Consider the following 18,820-nt stretch of genomic DNA (forward strand, 5'->3'; position numbering starts at 1 on the left):
TGACAATATCTACAACAAAACTGGGTGGCAAAGTGGCCCCATGAAGCAAGTCGGACAGCTACATGCCCATATGGTATTGGCATCCATACTGGAGGACCCGAAAGAAACGTCTGAAAGTCCTCTGGACAAGAGAACTCCCAAACTGTCCACAGATACTCACTAGAAAATGTGATGGCCCAATCTGAAAACTGAAGTCAAAGCAAGAAGGGTGTTTGGTCTTCGGGTGATAAGATCTGACAGTGATGACTGGACAGAGCTGCAGTTCTAAACACTAACAAACCAAGACTACCTTCAAGATAAAGCTCTGTGCTCAGGAGAAACTGCTGGGAATAGAATTCCAACTGAACAATGCAAAGCTGTGGGATGCAGAGATGCAAAACAAAAGAGAAAGAAAGTCCAAATAAAAGTGGGGATGGGAATCAAGCAAAGAAGTTCTCAGAAAGTACATGGGGATATTTTGTATCACTTTGTAAAAGCAAAACAACACAAAACAAAAACAAGACCCCTAAAGTTATCCTGACCCCTCCTCTCCCTCCTGAAATTATATGAATAATCTGCTTAAAAAATGAACAACAGAAAATTCCATATGAATTTACCATAGGAAAAGGGAAGAAGGAGCAGAAACATATGCACTAAAGAGATGAAAACTGTAACCCAATATTTCAAAATAAGCTAAAGGAAATTGAGCTGTGTTATTGAACACAATGAAATTAGGTGATCAGAAAAAAAGAGAGATTTTGAAAATGGTGAAAGAACTCTGGAGAGAATTAGAAATAAAATATTTTTGTACCTGTATTTTTTTAAGATTCGATTATTTATTTTAGAGAGATAGCATGTGTGCACAATCTGGGTTAGGGGCAGAAGAAAGAGAGAGAGAGAAGCAGACTCCCCACTGAGCGCAGAGCCCCACAATGGGCTCAGTCTCAAGACCCTGAGATCATGACCTGAGCCGAAATCAAGAGTTGGAGATGCTTAACCTACTGAGCCACTCAGGCACCCAAAAGAAAAGACATTTTAAAAATGAAGACTAAACCAGTAGAAACACAGAAATAAACACACACAGTAGATAATGCATAAAAAATAAAACATGGAAAGAGAGATTCTTAAAAATTAAAAAGAAGTGGCTTTAGGTTGTGATCAAATAAACCTCTCCAGCAATTCCTCTTCCTCTCACAGAAAACAGCTACAAAGCTTAGACATAATGGGGGAAAAAAACTTGCCTGAAGGTACAGGAGAAGGGACAGACTTGGACACAGTCTGCTAGATATTACCAGTTGCCAAGAAGAGAAGACAGGCAGCTAAACCAGTAAGTTCCCATCGTCTTGGCTTTAGCCTGGGGCTCAATGTAGTCCATGTAGCTTGCACAGTGGTGAAGGGAGACACAGAAAACCCACAATCTTTCTTGCCTGGGGAACCAGAGAAGAAAAGAAATACTGGCAAACCATGAGTTGTGGGGAAGCAAGAAGGAGAGCTCCACCAGAGAAAGAGCTGGACAGGGTACCTGCAAACTCCAAATATTCACCTCCCTGATTAACACCTGAACCACAGATACAAAGCAGACTCAAAGCAGCGTACTCAGAGGCAAAAGACCTGAACAGAATAAGAAGTTACTGCATAAGCGACACAGTCTGCAGTCCAAGTCCAGCCAAGAAAAGGACCCACTAAAATTAAAACAAACAAACAACAACAAAAAAAAAAACACTATTCATCAGTGGGAAATGACAAAATCCAAAGTACCCACAACTGAACATTTATAATGTCCAGGATACAATCCAAAATAATCCTATGTACAAAGAACCAAGAAAATGAAACACGTTCTGAGAAGAAAAAAAATCAGCCTAATTCTATCATGAAATGAAACAGATGTTGGAACTAACAGGCAAGGTATATGCGACTGTTTTATCACTATCCTCGATGAAGTAAAACAAAACATGCTTTCAATGCGTGAAACTCTCATCAGAGAAATAAGAAGTCCCAGCAGGAAAATAAAAACAATTAAAAAAAAAAACCAAGATGGAAATCCTAGAACTGAACAATAGAATTTCTGAAATAAAACAATTCACTGCGTAGACTTCACAGCCAAATGGACATGAAAAAGGGGAGTATGTGAACTTGGAAATAGATCAACAGACAGGGCAAGTTTGAAGAACGGAGAAAATAAAAATAAAAGACTGGGGGAAGAAAATGAACAGAGCCTCAGAGACCTATTAGATAATATTACACCGTATAATTATGAATGTGTAAGTGGAAGGAGAGGACAGAAAGAATGGGGCATAAAAATATATGAAGAAATAACAGCCAAAGATTTCCTACAGCAGTAGGAACCTGTATGATATTCAAACTGTTGAAAGCCAAAGATAAACAATGTATCTTGAAAGCAGGAAGAGAAAAACAATATATTACGTACATAATAATATAGACCTGCTGGGATTGATGGCTAAATCCCCCTCTGAAACATGAAGGCCAGATGAAATATTATCCTTAAAGTACTGAAAGGAAAAAAACAAACCTGTCAGATCAGAAGTTTATATTCAATAAAAATATTATTCAAGAATGAAGACAAAAAAAAGGCATTTTCAGACAAAAGAAATCTAAGAAATTTTGTCACAAGCAAACTTGCAGTACAAAAAGAGCTAAAGGAAGCTTTGGGACTGAAGAGAAATGATACCAAATAGAAACCTGACTCTTCAGAAAATAGTAAAAAGCACTGGACATAGCAAAACTCTTGGTAAATGCAAAAGAGTGCATTCTCTTTTTCTTTCTAATTTCTTTATTAACCAAAGAACTTTAAAAGTAAAATCGTAACATTGCCTTATGGGGTATATAACAAATGTAGATGTATTACCTATAATAACCATAAAATAAGAATGATATAAGCTTCTAAGGTTGCAAGATTTCTATATATTAAGTAATGTTGTACATAACTATATGTTAACTGTGAAAAATTAAGGATGTACATTCTAAACTTTTTTTTAATATTTTATTTTTAAGTCATCTTTACACCCATCATGAGACTTAAACTTAAAACCTGGAGATCAAGAGTCCACCCACTGAGCTGTCCAGGGACCCTGTACATTCTAATCACTAGGGCAAACTTTACTTAAAAATGTGAAAGACAATACTTAAGAAGCTAAAGGGAAATTTTAAAAGACTGTAAGGAAAGGAATGGGATATATATGCCACACAAACAGTAAATAGAAGTAGGCTGGAGTAGCATTATTAATATCAAATAAATAGATTTCAAAACAAAATATATTAATAAAAATAAAGAAGATACTTTGTAATGATAAAATACATTCAACAAGAAAACATAATCATAAATAAGTATGAACCCAATAATAGAGCTTCAAAATACATGAAGCAAAAACTGACTGATTTAAAGGGAAAAATAGACAATTTCATAATCATAATTAAAAACTGCAATATAGCTTTTATCAGCAACTGATACAAAACAGACAAACATCGAGGGCATAGATTTGAACACATCACTCAACTTGCAGAATATTCATTCTTCTCAAGTACACATGGAATATTTACAGTATGGACCACATTTTGGACCATAAAACAAGTCTCAATTAGTGTCAAAAGATTGAAATTATACAGATTACGTTCTTTGACAAAAATAGAATTAAGTTAGGACTCAAAAACAATAAATAAGAAAACCAGCAATAATCCCAAATATTTGGAAATTAACACAATACTAAAGAAACTTGGGTTCAAAGAAAAATTACAATATAAGTTAGAGAATATTTTGAATTGAACAATTATGAAAATATAACCTATCATAATTTGTGGAGTGCAGCTGAAGCAAAGTATACAAGGAAATCTGTGGCTTTACGTGCCTATGTTAGAACAGCAGAAAGGTCTCAAATCAATAAATACAAGCTCTCACGCTAAGAAACTAGAAAAAGAAGAGCAATTAAATCCAAAGCAAATAAAAGGAAGGAAACCATATAGATTAAGTGAAGAAATCAATAAAATAGAAAATAGAAAAACATTAGAGAGAATAAAGCCAAATGTCAGTTCTTTGAAAAGATCAATAAAATTGATAAACCTCTAAACACACAAGTCAAGAAAAACAACAGAGATATAAATTGCCAATATCAGAAATGTAAGACAGATATAAAAAAAGGATAAAGGGATAAAAGGGACTGTTAAAATAACTTTATGCCAATAAATGGATACTAACAAATTTGACAAATGGACAAAACAGACAGATTCCTTGAAAGACACAAAGAACAAAACTGTAAAAAAGAACAACAATTATAAAAAACTTAAATCAAATCCCAAATCAATTAAAGTGCATTTAAAATTTGAAACTTACCCACAAAAAGAGAAAAGAAAAACGTCTTTCAGGCCCAGTGGCTTCAGTTGTGGATTTTATCAAAAATTTAAGGAAAAAAGAGTATCAATTCTATACAAACTCTTTCCAAAAAATATGGAAAAGGAGAACACTTTCCAGTTCATTTTATGAGGACAATTTTACGGATTCCAAAACCAAACAAATATTACTAAAAAACTATAGACCAACATCCATCATGAACATAGAGAGAAAAACCCTTAACAAAATATTAGCAAATGGAATATAACATTTTTTAAAGATATGCATAATGACCAGAATTGGTTTATTTCAGGAATGCAAGGTTGGTTTAATGTTGTAAAAGGCTAGGGGCAACTGGGTGGCTCTGTCAGTTAAGCAGCTGCCTTCAGCTCAGGTTACAATCCCAAGGTCATGGGATTGAAACCCATGATGGGCTCCCTTCTCAGCAGAGAGTCTGCTTTTCCCCCTCCCTCTGTCTGCCACTCTGCCTATTTGTGCTATCTCTCTGTCAAATAAATAAATAAAATCTAAAAAAATACGTGTGTGTGTGTGTGTGTGTGTGTAGTGAAAGGCTCAAAAGTTTTCTACCTAAGACCAATAACAAAGCAAAGATGTCTACTCACATAGTTTTCATTTACATTGTTCTGGATGTCCTAGCCAGTGCAATAAGACAATAAGAAATAAAAAGCATAATGGTGTGTGTTGAAAACCTTAAGTAACCCTCTCAAAAAAGTTACCAGACTAATAACTAATGAGCATTGCAGCAGTGTAGAATATAAGATCAACATAGAAAAAGTAACTGTGTTTCTCTACACTAACCACAAGATAATTAGAAAATAAAACAACTCCACAAAAATACTGAGGAATAAATTTAATGAATGTGACTATCACCAAAACATTACAAAGGGAAATTAAACAAGGCCTAAATAAGTGCACATACATGATTCCATACATATGATCAGAAAATCCAGTGTTCCAAGAATAGTAATCCCCCTCAAACTGAGCTAAAATTCAAATAAGTTTCTTTTGAAAAAAATGACATGTTGGTTTTTAAATTTACATAGAAAGAAAAAGGCCTAAAATAACTAAAATACTTTGTAAGAATATGAATAAAGTTGGAAGACTTATACTACTTGACTTCAAGCCTTGCTATAAATTTACAGAAACAGAGTATGTCACCGGCATAAGGATAGACATATAAGTGAATAAGCAGAATAAACTCTAGAACAGACCCAATCACATAGGACCGGTTGATTTTCAACAAAAGTACCAACATAATTCAATGGAAACAAGATGATTTTTACAACAAATGGTGCTAGAAGAATTGGATATTGTATATGGAAATAATGAACCTCATATCTTACCTCTTGCCAAGGATTGACTCAAAATGTTCACAGACCTAAATGCTGGAAATTAAACTATTATATTTCTAGGAGAAACCCTTTGGGTCATTCAGGGAGGCCAACATTTCTTAAACAGGATACCAAAAGCAAAAATGATAAAAGAAAGAAACTGATTAAATGCTCTTCATGATTTGAAAGTTTTACTTCTCAAAAGTCACAATTAAGAACACACAAAGGTAAGCCACAAACTGGAAGCAAAATATTTCAAGACAAAGAGCTTGTACAAAGAATATATAAACAACTCCTATAACTCAATAAAAAGACCAAAAATCTAATAAAAAGTGACAAAAGATTGAAAGAGACATGTCCCATAAGAAGATATACAAATGGTCAAAAGCCCCATAAGAGCTGTTCAACATCACTAGTCCTCAGATAAATGCTAATGGAGACCCCAGTGAGGTACCACTACACTACAAACACCCACTGAAAAAACTCAAGTTAATACCAAAGCAATACCAAATGTTGATGGGGATGTAGGACAAAAGGAACTCCTTCCTACATTACTGGTGGGAATGCAAAATATTACAGCCACTTTGAAAAACAATATGGCAATATCTTACACATTAAATATTCATTTACCATACTGTCAAGCATTTCTACTCCTACATATTCACTCTAGAGAAATTTTTTTAAAATGCCCACATGAAAATAAGTATGCAAGTACTATTAGCAACATTATTTGTAATGGCCAAAACCTGAAAACAACCAAATACTATATGCATATCATGGAATACTACAGAGCAATAAAAAGGAGCAAAATATTAATATATACAACATGAATTAACCTCAAAAACATTATGTTGAATAAAAGAAGTCAAGCAGAAGACTATGTTCTGAATTATTCCATTTATATACATTCTAGAAGACCCAATGCTACAGCAACAGAAAGCAGACGAGTGTCTGCCTGGGACCAGGCATAGAAGAAGGGGGTCGAAAGCAAAGGTGCAGATAAACTGGTGCAGCCACTATGGAAAACAGTACAGGAAATTCCTCAAAAAAAATAAAAAATAGAAATACCATATGGTCCAGTAATTCCACTACGAGTTATTTACCCAAAGGAAATAAAAACACTAATTCAAAAAGATATATTCACTCCATATTTTTGCAGCACTATTTACAATAGCCAAGATATGGAAGCAGTTCAAGTGTCCATCAATAGAAGAATGGATTAAAGAAGATGTGAATATAGATACACACACGTGCACACACAATACGGAATATTATGCAGCCATCAAAAAATGAAATCTTGCCATTTGCAATGACATGGTTGGAATTAGAGGGTATTATGCTAATCAAAATAAGTCAGTCATAAAACACAATTATCATATGATCTCACTGACATGTGGAATTTAAGAAACAAGGCAGAGGATCATAGGGGAAGAGAGGAAAAAATGAAACAAGATGAAACCAGAGAGGGAGACAAACCATAAGAGTCTCTTAATCTCGGAAAAAAAGGGAGGGTTGCTAGAGTGGAGGGGGATGGGAGGGTTGGGGTGGCTGGGTGACAGACATGGGGAGGGTATGTGCTATGGTGAGCACTGTGAATTGTGTAAGACTGATAAATCACAGACCTGTATCCTTGAAACAAATAATACATTATATGTCAATAAAAAATTTTAATTTAATTTTAAAAAAGAAGATGCCACACACACACACACACACACACACACTGGAATATTTCTCAGTGATATAAAAGGATGAGCTCTTGCCATTTGTGACAACATTAATGGACCTAAAGGGTATTGTGCTAAATAAATTGCGTCAGACTGAGAAAGAAAAATACCATATGATTTCACTAATACATGGAATTTTTAAATCAAAACAAACAAACAAAAGCACAAATAGGCCTACAGATACAGAGAACAAGTTGATGGTTGCCTGAAGGAAGGGGAATAGGGGAGATGGGCAAAATGAGAGAAGGGAAGTAGGAGATAAAGTCTTTCATTTATGGTATGAATAAGTCAGAAGAATAAAAGGGACAGCATGGGAATATAGTCAGTGGTGCTGTAATAGCATTATACAGTGACAGACGGTAGTGACACTGGTGGTAAGCACAAAATAACATATAAACTTGTCAAATCACTATGTTGTACACCTGAAACTAATGTAATGTGGTGTGTCAAATAAAATTTAATTTAAAAAAAAAAGAGCAAAGGCACACAAGGAACCTTTTTAAGAGAAGGGGACTGTTCTTTATTCTGGTTAGGCTGGTGGTTATACTATTGTACACACTTAGCAAAATTCATTAAACTATGCCTTGAAAATGGGTGAATATTTTTATATATAATTATTTCCATGAAAAACAAAAAGTAGAAAATAACATGTATTCTAATACATAGGTACTTTGGCATGTTTACACTAGAAGGCTATCATGACATAGTCAGGTGCCCGTACTTACTTATAATGTATAAGTATGAATTTATGAGAAATAAGATAATATTCAACTGAATAGTTTCAATTTCTTATTTATACTTGACATTTCAAATTAAGGGTTAAATAAATGTATTTCTATACACATGAGGAATCACCATGAGGCTGGTTCACATATAGAATAATAAAAGCATATTGTATGGGTGATTCTTAAAAAACTCATTAGAAATGAAGAAAGAGACTTTAAAATATTCAACAGAAAGTTATCCATATAGAAGATAAGCAAAAAAAAAAAAAAAAAGTGAGAGGGACCACAAAGAATGTCATCCTCAGATTACAAACAATAGAACAAAATAAATACTAAAACTGTAATTCCAGAACACTTTCCTAAAATTAAAAAAAAAATCTTGAAATTACATATTGAAAAGATACACCACAATCATTTCAGCATGGCTAAACTAAACCATATTAAAGTTAAACCTACTTTAAAGGAAAATTTAAAAAAAAAAAAAAAAACCTTAGGCAACCAGGCAAAAAGGCTAAGGGACTCATAAGGAAAAGAAATCAAGACTGTCACCAGACTTTTCAACAATTCTTAATGCCTACCTCCCCCGGTAAAAAAAAAAACAAAACAGTGTAACCAATTTAAAATATTGAAGGAGAGGAAATATGAGTCAAGGATTTTGTATCTAACCAAACTGATCTCCAAGTACAAAGCTATAAACAAACTACTATAAACTTGCCAAACTTTGGGGGTACATTGATCCTGTGAGCCTTTCCGAAAGAATCTATTAGAAAAGGACATTCAGACAATTAAAAAAACTGAGAGACAGTAACATATAATTGAGTGGTGGTCATCAGATATAAATATACCTGTAGAACAAAACTAAACTGTGGTTATAAAGGAGAGAATATGGTAGATGTAGGATAATTATCAACAGTTGGGGTGGGGAAATAAAGAGTGCAAATGGATATGATTGTCTAATAGACATTAATTGGAAATAAAAGGATATTACTTTAGATTAGATTGTGGAGTAGGAGTAAGGAAGAAGAGGTTATCAGATAATTTCAGTATTGTTTAATGTAGGTACCCAATTAGTACCCCCAAAAAATGGATTAATGGTATATAAAGGAATTAATAAAAAGTTTACCAATGAAACAAACAAGCAGATAAAACCCACTGCATGATGAAAAAGTGTAGATACAAAGACATAAAAATAAAACAATATGATAGAACTGAGGGCAAATATATTAATAATAACAATAGATGTAAATGGGCTTAACTCACCTATTGAAAGAAAAGGATTTTCAGATTGGCTAATAAAGCAAAATCCAACACTATGCAGAATACAAGAGACACACCTAAAACAAAGAGATTCAAAAGAGTTAAAAATAAAAGGATGGAGAAAGATATATCAGGCAAACACAAATAAAAAGGAAACAAGCTTCATAATCTTGATACCTGACAGAGTGGAATTGAGACCCCAAAGCATTAAAATATATAAAGAAGGACTCTTTATAATGCTTAAGCCTATAATTCACAATGAAGATATTATAGTTATTAATATTTATGTACCCAACAACACAGCAATAGCCATTATTAAACAGCAACCTACAGGAGATGCAAGGAGAAACAGACAAAAACACATTAATAATAGACTTTAACATACCTCTCCCAATCCAAGATCAGGCAGACTAACAATTAATAAAGGCACAGAAGATCTAAACAACATAAACAAAGTAGATCTTATAGATCTATATCAATATCTGAATCCCAGAAATAGAGATTACAATTTCTTTTCAAATACACAAAGAACACTCACAAAAACTGACTAAATCTCAGGCCACAGAGAAAACCTTAGTAAGTTCCAAAGAACAGAAATAATGCAAATGCCATCCTCAGATTATAAAGTAATAAAAACAAAGTTAGTAACAAAATTAAAAAGAAAAAACAAAAATTTCCTTCCACTTGAAACAACTCTTGGATCAAAAGCAAAATACAAAATTAAACTGCAGAATTCCTTGACAATAATAATAAACGCCTGATGTTACCAGAATCCATAGGCTATAGCTACAGAAAGAGTAAAAAAAAAAAAACAGATTGCATAAAATGTCTATATCAAAAATATTAAAATAAATAAACACCCAACTCAAAAAGCTTTCTAGAGAACACCAAAATAAAATAGAGAAATCAAGAAAAAGGAGAATTAATCATAAGTGGCAGAAATTAATTCAGAAACCAAAAATAAAGTAGAATACATAAATCCAAAACTATTTCCTTAGAAAAGAAATCAACAATGGGCAAAATGCTAACTCACTCAATCAAGAAAAAAGAAGGTGGGGTTGGGTGGGGGGGTGAGAAAACATAATATACAGCATTAAAATTTAGGCACAATATTAGCAATGACAAGGAAGTCAAAATAGAGAAAATGTTTAAAGTTCTGAAAGACTCTTGCATAATTCTGTACAAATTTGAAAATTTAAATGAAATGAATAATGTTTTAGAGAATTGTAACTTACCAAAATTGACCCCAGTAGAAAGAGAAATTCTAAACAGAACAAGGGTCATAGAAGGAATACAGAAAGAAGTTAAAAGAGTTCCACTACAAAAGAGAACCATGCTAGACAGTTTCACAGGCAAACTTAAACTTAACTTTAATTACTCCAGAGCTTAAAAAAGAAGGAAAACTTCCAAACTCATTTTCCATAGTGAATATAACATTGTTCTTGGGTCCTGACAAGAACTACACCCAACTCCTGCCCCCTACATAGATAGATAAATAGATAGGCAGACAGACAGATAATTTTTTTTTAATTGTGGACCAATCTAACTCATGAATATCAATGCAAAATTTATTAATCATATATGACAAGATCCAATTCAGCATATTAAAAATTTAAAAGAAGTCATATAGTTTCCATAGATACAGAAAATTCAGCACCAGTCAGATTTTTTTAAAGATTCAATAACATAGAAATTGATGGATACTTCCTTAATATATTACCTCAGGCCCAAATAATACCTTATTTAATAGAGAAGTACTACAGGTTCTCTTACTGAAATTAAAAACAAGGCAAGAATACTCACTATGCCATATTTAACATGGTACTGGAGATATTCACCAATGCAATTGGGAAAGAGAAAGCAATTTGAGACAGAACTGGATACAAAAGAAAGGATAAAATTTCCTATTTGCAGATTATATATCTTGAAACCCCCCAAAATAAATGGTAAACCACTACAGAAAGAAAGCAATTTAATAAAGTAAGGTTACAAAATTGGCATACAAAAGTCAGTAGCCTTCATGTAAAAATATAAAAAAGATGGATGATAGACTCCAATTGTGACAGAAAAAAAAGATAAAATACTAAACATAAGCTTAACAAAAAATTCTAAAAAGTACTCCCTGAACAAAGGCATGAAAAAACTTGAACAAAGGAGACAAACCATGTTCTTAACCAGTAAAATTCAATATCCTAAAGATTTTAGCTCTCCCTAAATAAGTTATTTTCTAATTTTAATGTGGTACTCATAAAAAATGCCATCAGGTTTTTCATTGAGATATATAACTTGAACATAAAATTAATTTGGAAAAATGAAAAAGAATAACCAAAAAAACCTGAAAAATAAGAACAAAGCTGAGTTGGGGAGGGGGATTCTAACAAGATTTTCTATAAAAATTTAAGCCTTCAATAAGGAAAAAAAATAATAACCAACAATCACAAGGAGCAAGTACTGGCTTTCTGTGAATAAGTCATAACAAATTCATTTCAATTTCCTATTGTTTTTAGAGACCTAAACAGCATATCAAAGGAGAGCTAATAAGCGAATATCTACATCTCAGCAAATGTGATCCCCCTGGGTACTTAAATGTTAGCTCCTCTAGAGCCTACTACAGAGCCTGACACATTATAAACTCCCAATAAGTATTTGCTGAATAAAAGAATGGGCAAGTTGATGAAATACAGATTGCTTGGTACTGCAAAAGAAGAAAAAAAAACAGACAGAAATATAACATATGAATTGAAAAAAGCTAAAAATTCTAAATAAAATGGTTGAGTTTTTTAGACTACAAAAAGCAAGCTTATTGTTAAGGATACATTTTGTTTAATGTACTTCCTCGTGCAATAAACATCTCATTTCTAAGCCAATATATATGACCATTACACATAGCTATCCATATATTTTCAGAATATAAGCAATAAATGCATATGGGTTTGCAACACAATACTACAAAATGAAAATCCCAACTTAAAGCCTACTTACTGGTTGAGTTATCAATACATAAAACTTGAACAAATGTATTTCAAAGGATCCACATCAAATTACAGCATAAAAAGTCCCTGACTTCAAATATATTCATATTCTATTTCATAAGAAAAACAGTTGGCTCTGTGCTAAGATTGTCTACAAATTAAGAATCATAATTATTATGCTGAATATAATAACAGAAAATTTTAGCTGAGAAACAAAACACAATTAATGTTCAGAAAAAGGGCAACTTGTTATATAAATACTATAAAATTTGATTTAATAAATGTTTTACATACTTTTAAAGTGTATTTTTATTTACTTATAAATCCATTTGAAAAGCATGCATTCTATACAGTTTATGTTCATATTGTATTAATGCAGAACCTCCCACTAACATAAATGTGAAATCTTCAAATTAATGATATCCAAAAATTGGATATGTAATCCTTTTTCATAAAAGACATTAATTCACCCTCAATCATTTTTACTTTCAAGAAACAGGTTTTTTGCATATACACTGTGCACTAGACAATGGTGTTTGCACACTGGAGACACAGAAATGAACATAATACAGTCTACAACACAAAGTAAATGAGGACATCGGACAAGAAAACAAACTATTCAATACAGTGTGAGCACATGAGTGGAGCCTACAAGAGAAGACTGGCAGTCAGGAGGGGCTTCCAAGTTAAATACTGAACAAAAGAAAGGCAAAGAAGAGGACATGGAAAAGAAACCTGTATCCCCGAAACAAATGATACATTATATGTTAATTAAAAAAAAAAAAGGAACATGGTACATCGGAGGAACTAAAAAAAATCCAATGTAACTAGATCGAAGAGTTGGGCAACAATTTAGTTGCATGGACTAGAATCACCAAAGGTTAGTGAGTTTGTTGCATAGTAGTAACAGTAGGAGAAGTTTAAGAAGACTCCCAATTTTTTTACTTGGGTGAATGGGTAGATGGTGGTGCTATTCATTAAAATGAGTCATACATAAAGGAGTACAAGCTTGAGGCGGCAGACAGTGAGTTTGGGTTTGAAATGCCTCCGGGATGCCAGGATAGAGATAGAGGCTTTAGTTCAAGAGACATGTTTAGACTAGAAAATTTTATTTGGGTGCCATCTACAGAGAGGTGATAACTGATACCATGAAAGTAAAGTAAATCAGGAATCTTCACGATTTAAAAAAGGGAGAGGGCAACTAATGATAGAATCCTGTTCATTAAGGGTGAAGAGAAGAAGTAGCCCTAAGGGAAAAAATCTGAGTAGGAACAGCCACAAAAGAGAGAAGAAAAGGAAAGCTTAAATAAAAAATGTGGCAACTACTGTCAAATGATGCAGAGAAATCACATAAGACAAGAGCTAAAGCCATGTGCTCTTTTTGCTACCACAAATACGATTAATAACCTACTCTAATTTTGGCATATATAAATAAAACTAGTTTTCCTATATAAGAAGTTAGCAATGTCTTTGTGCCAAGATTTCTAAATGACTGCAGGTTGCAGTGCTACTCAAAGTGCTTTTCTATTATAATATTAGTAATATAGTGGTATTCTATATATAATAATACAATGTGCATAAACATTTTTAAAATTATTTCTCTAAACATGGCCCTTAAAGATGCATGAGAAAGAACCAAGTTCAACTTTAAATCATAGTGCTAATTATTTCTACTCTTAAAAGTGTTTGTTCTTCATATAATCAAAAGGATTTTTAGTTACTGAGATAAAATATTGAGTAGGATAAATGCATTAAAAATAGTATATATTCACATTTCTATAATTAGGCATTTTGAGCTTATACTCAAACCTCAAGATTTTCTAAATTTGACAATCATTTTGATGAATATATATATAAGTGATTTGTGTTTATCAACTGCTACACTGTTGTCAAACTACAAAAGGTGATGGATAGACACATAATGCTTTAGAAATATTCTGTTTGGGTGATTAGCCAGTGCCTTGCTAGATACACAAAGCCAAGGAATTGCCATGCAGATTCCTTCCCACCTAAAATGGGTTAGGCTGATTGCTGGAAAGGACTCAGAGACAAGGAAAGGAGAATAAAATATAATCCAATAGCCCATATCCCATTTAAGTAATATTATGGTAATTTTTTTTCTGCTACACTCTGGGGGGCTAGATCCAAGTTTATAATTATCCTCATTTTAGCAGCAAGCACAAGATTTTATACTTGATAATGATGATAATAATAGCTATTAACTCCCCATTGTGTGCCAGAATTCTGTGCTATGCACTTTTCATGGATCATCTCATTTAATCTTCACCATTAGGACTATCCCCATTTTATAGATAATGCAGTCAAGGCTTATGGAGGTTCAGTTAACTTGTCCAAGGTCACGGAAATTGCAAGAAGCAAAGCCAGGATTCATATCTAGGCAACAGTCTGATTCTAGAATCCCCAGTCTTAACTTCTGCTGTTATTAAAAATAAGCTTTTTTTGAAGGAGCACATAGAAATTACTCTGGATTATTTAATTTTAACTCTCAGAAGACAGAGGAAGGGAAAGGAGGTAGACTTCTCATAACTCCAAATAAAAGAATGACAAATCCTTATTCTTTTCATTTCAGATTCTATATCAACTACAAAAACATTCTCACTACAGTGAACTTTGTAAGAAAAAGAAGCATTTGGAGGAAAAAAGTTTTAGCTCTGTGCAATCGCCTAAGAAATTGCTAGGAAGCTTTCACCTTCTGTTATGATGTTCTGCACATAACACAGGAAGCAGACTGAATGTATAAAAACAGCTCCAAACTATATCTTAGCTAAAACTAACCTCTCTTTCATTATTGCTACTTATTTCATACAAGAAAATACCACTACATAATAATAAAATCATTTTTCACCTATCTGTGACACTTTAGATTTCAAAGGTAAATCACGTAATCTGTTTGGGTTGAAATGCAAGTGCTTCCTCCTGCTGGTTCAACCAAACTATGTCCACTTCCTGCACCAGTGAAATCTTTACCTACATCAAGAGTCCTCAGGAAGAAGTATAATAGAAATAATACTTTGACATTAAATTAAACCTCATTCTCCCTGCTTGGTCCTTAGGGAAGTGGTATTGTGCATACTCCTGAATGCAGAGGATAAACGAACTCTGTTCTCTCCCGTTCTGGTGATCTCCACATCCAGTGGGAGAAAAATCTCGTGGCCTTCCCTTCTCTTTCTCCTTCCTCCTAACCATATTCCTACCAAGTCCAAAGATAAAATATCACAGATCTGCAACTTCCCTTTATTAAAAAGATTCAACCTTCATGAACATCAACCATGCAGCTTTTCATGTTTTTGCTCTGTTTTCAGGTATATAATGTACTAGAGTGACAATCCATTCATGTTAGTGCATGTAAGAGAGAGAAAAAAAGAAATTCTTAACTTCACTCTAAATTTGACAAAAGACACCTAAAAACACTCAAAGCATCCCTATCCTTTTCACAGTCTACTCCCATTTACCTCCTTTGCCCTCCACAACACAGGATTAAGCAAAAACAACTAACACTATTATTCCTTACTTCATAGATGGAAACTCTGAGGCACAAAAGTATTAAGTTAATTGTCCAATGTCACACAATTAATCAGAAGGGCATACAAAACACAAATCCACATGTTTTAGCTTCAAATGTGGTATCTTTCCCATCACCTACAGAGGAAAAAAAAATCAGTTTTACAAACAATTCTAAAATAGTTTCTTCACTACATAATACCTGCACTACACAACCAAATCCACTTGTAGATTTTATTCACCCTGGCAATAACTGCCCAAGAAAGAGACAAGACAAAGCATCCAGTGAATCTCAAAATATAACAAGGAAGAGAAAACACAGAATGAAGACAGTAACACTCACTGGTTTTAACCTGAAGTTATGTAATATATAACTATAAAATCAAATGACAGGTGGTGGTTTTTTAACAACACACTATAATAAAACATTCAAGGGTGTGATATTCTCAAGTGGGAAGTTCACAATGATTCCAACTATGTTACCATTTCTCAGAATATAATGCATTCGATTTTTTGAAAGCCTCTGTAGAAGCAAAATTTATCTTTGAGGTTTAGATTTAACTTTTGAAAAAGGTCCCCAAAAATCACAAAAGACCTAACTATTTAGAAGAGACAGACTATTAGGAGGGAAATAACTATCATTTATTGAATACTTGCAATGGGCTAGGCTCACTACTCATTCTTTTATGTGTATCCCTTCATTTATAATCACAACAATCCCATCAGCACAATTAACCCAGGTTTACAGATGAGGAAATAAAGTTTCAAGAAGTCAGTTATCTTGCTCAAGGTCAAACAGTAAATGGCAGAACTAGGATTCAAACTCAGGTGTTCCAGATTCCAAAAATAACACTATAAAGAGGTACAAGCACTGGATGGTAGGTGGGCACAATCTCTAATGAACCATCAATCTGGGAATTCTATGAGCCTTCAGTTCATTTCATCTATCTGATGAATAAGTGACACACTCTTTATACATATTCTATAAAACATACTGCCCCAAAATAATGAGACTACTCTTCTGGGTGTCTCACAAAATGGCTTTAATAGCCATTCCAAAGAAGAATTACAAATACTTTTAAGTAGTGACAGGACGGCATTATCAACACAACTGTGTACTTCTTTGCAAGAAACAAGAGTCAATTAGATGAATAAGTTCTGGCATATTTGTTAAAAATTCAAACTTATTGCTTAATAAAAACATCTTTTATTTACAAACATAAGTTTAATTTCCTGGATCCCTCAAGAGCACTCAGGAAAATGTTTCACATTAATCAAACTACCAAGTACATACCAATGGCCTACAAATGCGCACTACAATAAGAGAGGCTATAGGAAGCATATTAGAAACTTCCTCTGTCTACAAGGAGTTTGCAGGTTGTTTCCAACCAAACACACAGTCAATCATTACTAAGACAACTAAAACCCTCCTGTTATTTGTTATAGTTTGTGTCAGCTGCCCTACAAAGGAAACCTCTTTGGAAGAATAATTAGATCATTTTCCCTGAGCCCCTTTCACCTTCATGCAAAGCACCAACTCTTGCTTTAACCTACGGTTGTGTTTAGTTTTGCATTAGTGTGGGTATTCGGGAGTTGATTTTCCTCGCACTGGTCCAGAATTCTGCCTGACTCCCGGCTCCCTCCCCCTTCTCTCCTTTCTCGCCTCTCCAACCCGAAGTGGAAACTGCGGACTCAAACTCCCCTATGGTTCCAGCACCTAGAACTGGGCATGCTCAGAAGGCCAGGCAGGCTTTGGTTGCACTGACAGTTCCCCGCCCCTGATTTGCCGCTGCCCCCCTTCCCCCACTCCAACAAGAGATACTGAAATGTTTATCTGAAAGATATGAGGCCTCTTTTTCCCGAGAATGACCCCATTTTAATTTCATTTCCCAGGGTCTTTCAGTCTTGCGAAACCCCACCACGAACCCGAGGAAGACCGCATTATTTTTCAGCACCAGGGACAGCGCCGCGTTGACATTAACGTCCACCCTCCCCCACCTTCTCTTCCGCCCCCCCCCCCCCACCCGCCCCAACCTCAGCCCCCACCCCCGCACCAGCACGATGCCAAGGTCTCCCGGCAGCCGCAAACGCCGCAACTGCAATAGCTCCCAGCCGGAGGCCGGGCCGGAACGCCGGGCCGGCTGCTACTTACACTGCTCCGCTTTGGTGGACATGGTGCTGTCCAGATGGAAAGGCTTTGCCCCAAAATCTGTGTCGTGTGAGCTCCCTCGCTCCGCCAGCGATGTTGCGAGGAAAAGAGCGCATACCCCCCACCCCCCACCCCCTCGCTTTCCCCCTCCCTTAGGCCCGTGTCGCTACCATTCGGACAAAACGCACATCAAATTGCAGAATTCGGTCCCGGAAGGTTAGGAAATCGCCCCCGGAGAAATGGGTGGGATTTAATAGGCGGCCAAAGGCTTCCTGTCCGTCCCCTCCTGGAGCTGCCCGCGTTGATGTGGGCGGGGAGACCGAAAGGAGAGAGCAAGCAGCGGCTCCTGGTGAAATGGGAAAATGGGCTCGACCGGGGGAGGAGTATTTCCATTCATAAGGCGCTCGGAGGGGACGGGTGTTTCCCAGAGAAAAGCCTCTTAAAGTGCCGGAGTCCCCGACCATTTGGATCTCCCATTGGCGTTCTCCGGGCCTGTAAATCCTGCTCCCGGAGCAGCCCCCGGTGCCTCAACGGGGCGACCGGAGAGGGACACAGGTGCGTCCCACGCTTGGTTTCAACCTCCCGGAGGAAGGCGGGGGAGGCGGATCCGGGGCGGGCTGGAGACAGCCGGGGCCGGAGGGCGGCGAGGACGCTCCTGAGGATCGCGAGGAAGGAAATGCAGAAGTAACCCTCAGCATGGCTTCCCGGCGAGTTGTAGTCCGTGCCCTCTGCCTCCCCTCTCTGATGGGCTCTCCTGCTGATGATTAGGATGGGAGGTCCCACTGCCTGGGGGCTGGG

The 18,820-nt window shown here is 35.3% G+C and overlaps 1 protein-coding gene across 1 annotated transcript in view; it reads right to left on the minus strand.

The window, feature by feature from the left end:
* The window catches only part of UNC79 (unc-79 homolog, NALCN channel complex subunit), a 240,734-nt gene extending 222,579 nt beyond the window's left edge, over window positions 1-18,155 (minus strand). Inside the window, exon 1 of the mRNA XM_044230469.1 lies at window positions 18,026-18,155. Coding sequence (XP_044086404.1) covers window positions 18,026-18,047 — 22 coding nt within the window. The 5' untranslated portion in view covers window positions 18,048-18,155. The remainder of the gene's footprint in view (window positions 1-18,025) is intronic.
* Between the last annotated feature and the right edge of the window lie 665 nt (window positions 18,156-18,820).

This window comes from Neovison vison, chromosome 13 (genome assembly GCF_020171115.1).
Source record: "Neovison vison isolate M4711 chromosome 13, ASM_NN_V1, whole genome shotgun sequence".
Classification (NCBI taxonomy): domain Eukaryota; kingdom Metazoa; phylum Chordata; class Mammalia; order Carnivora; family Mustelidae; genus Neogale; species Neogale vison.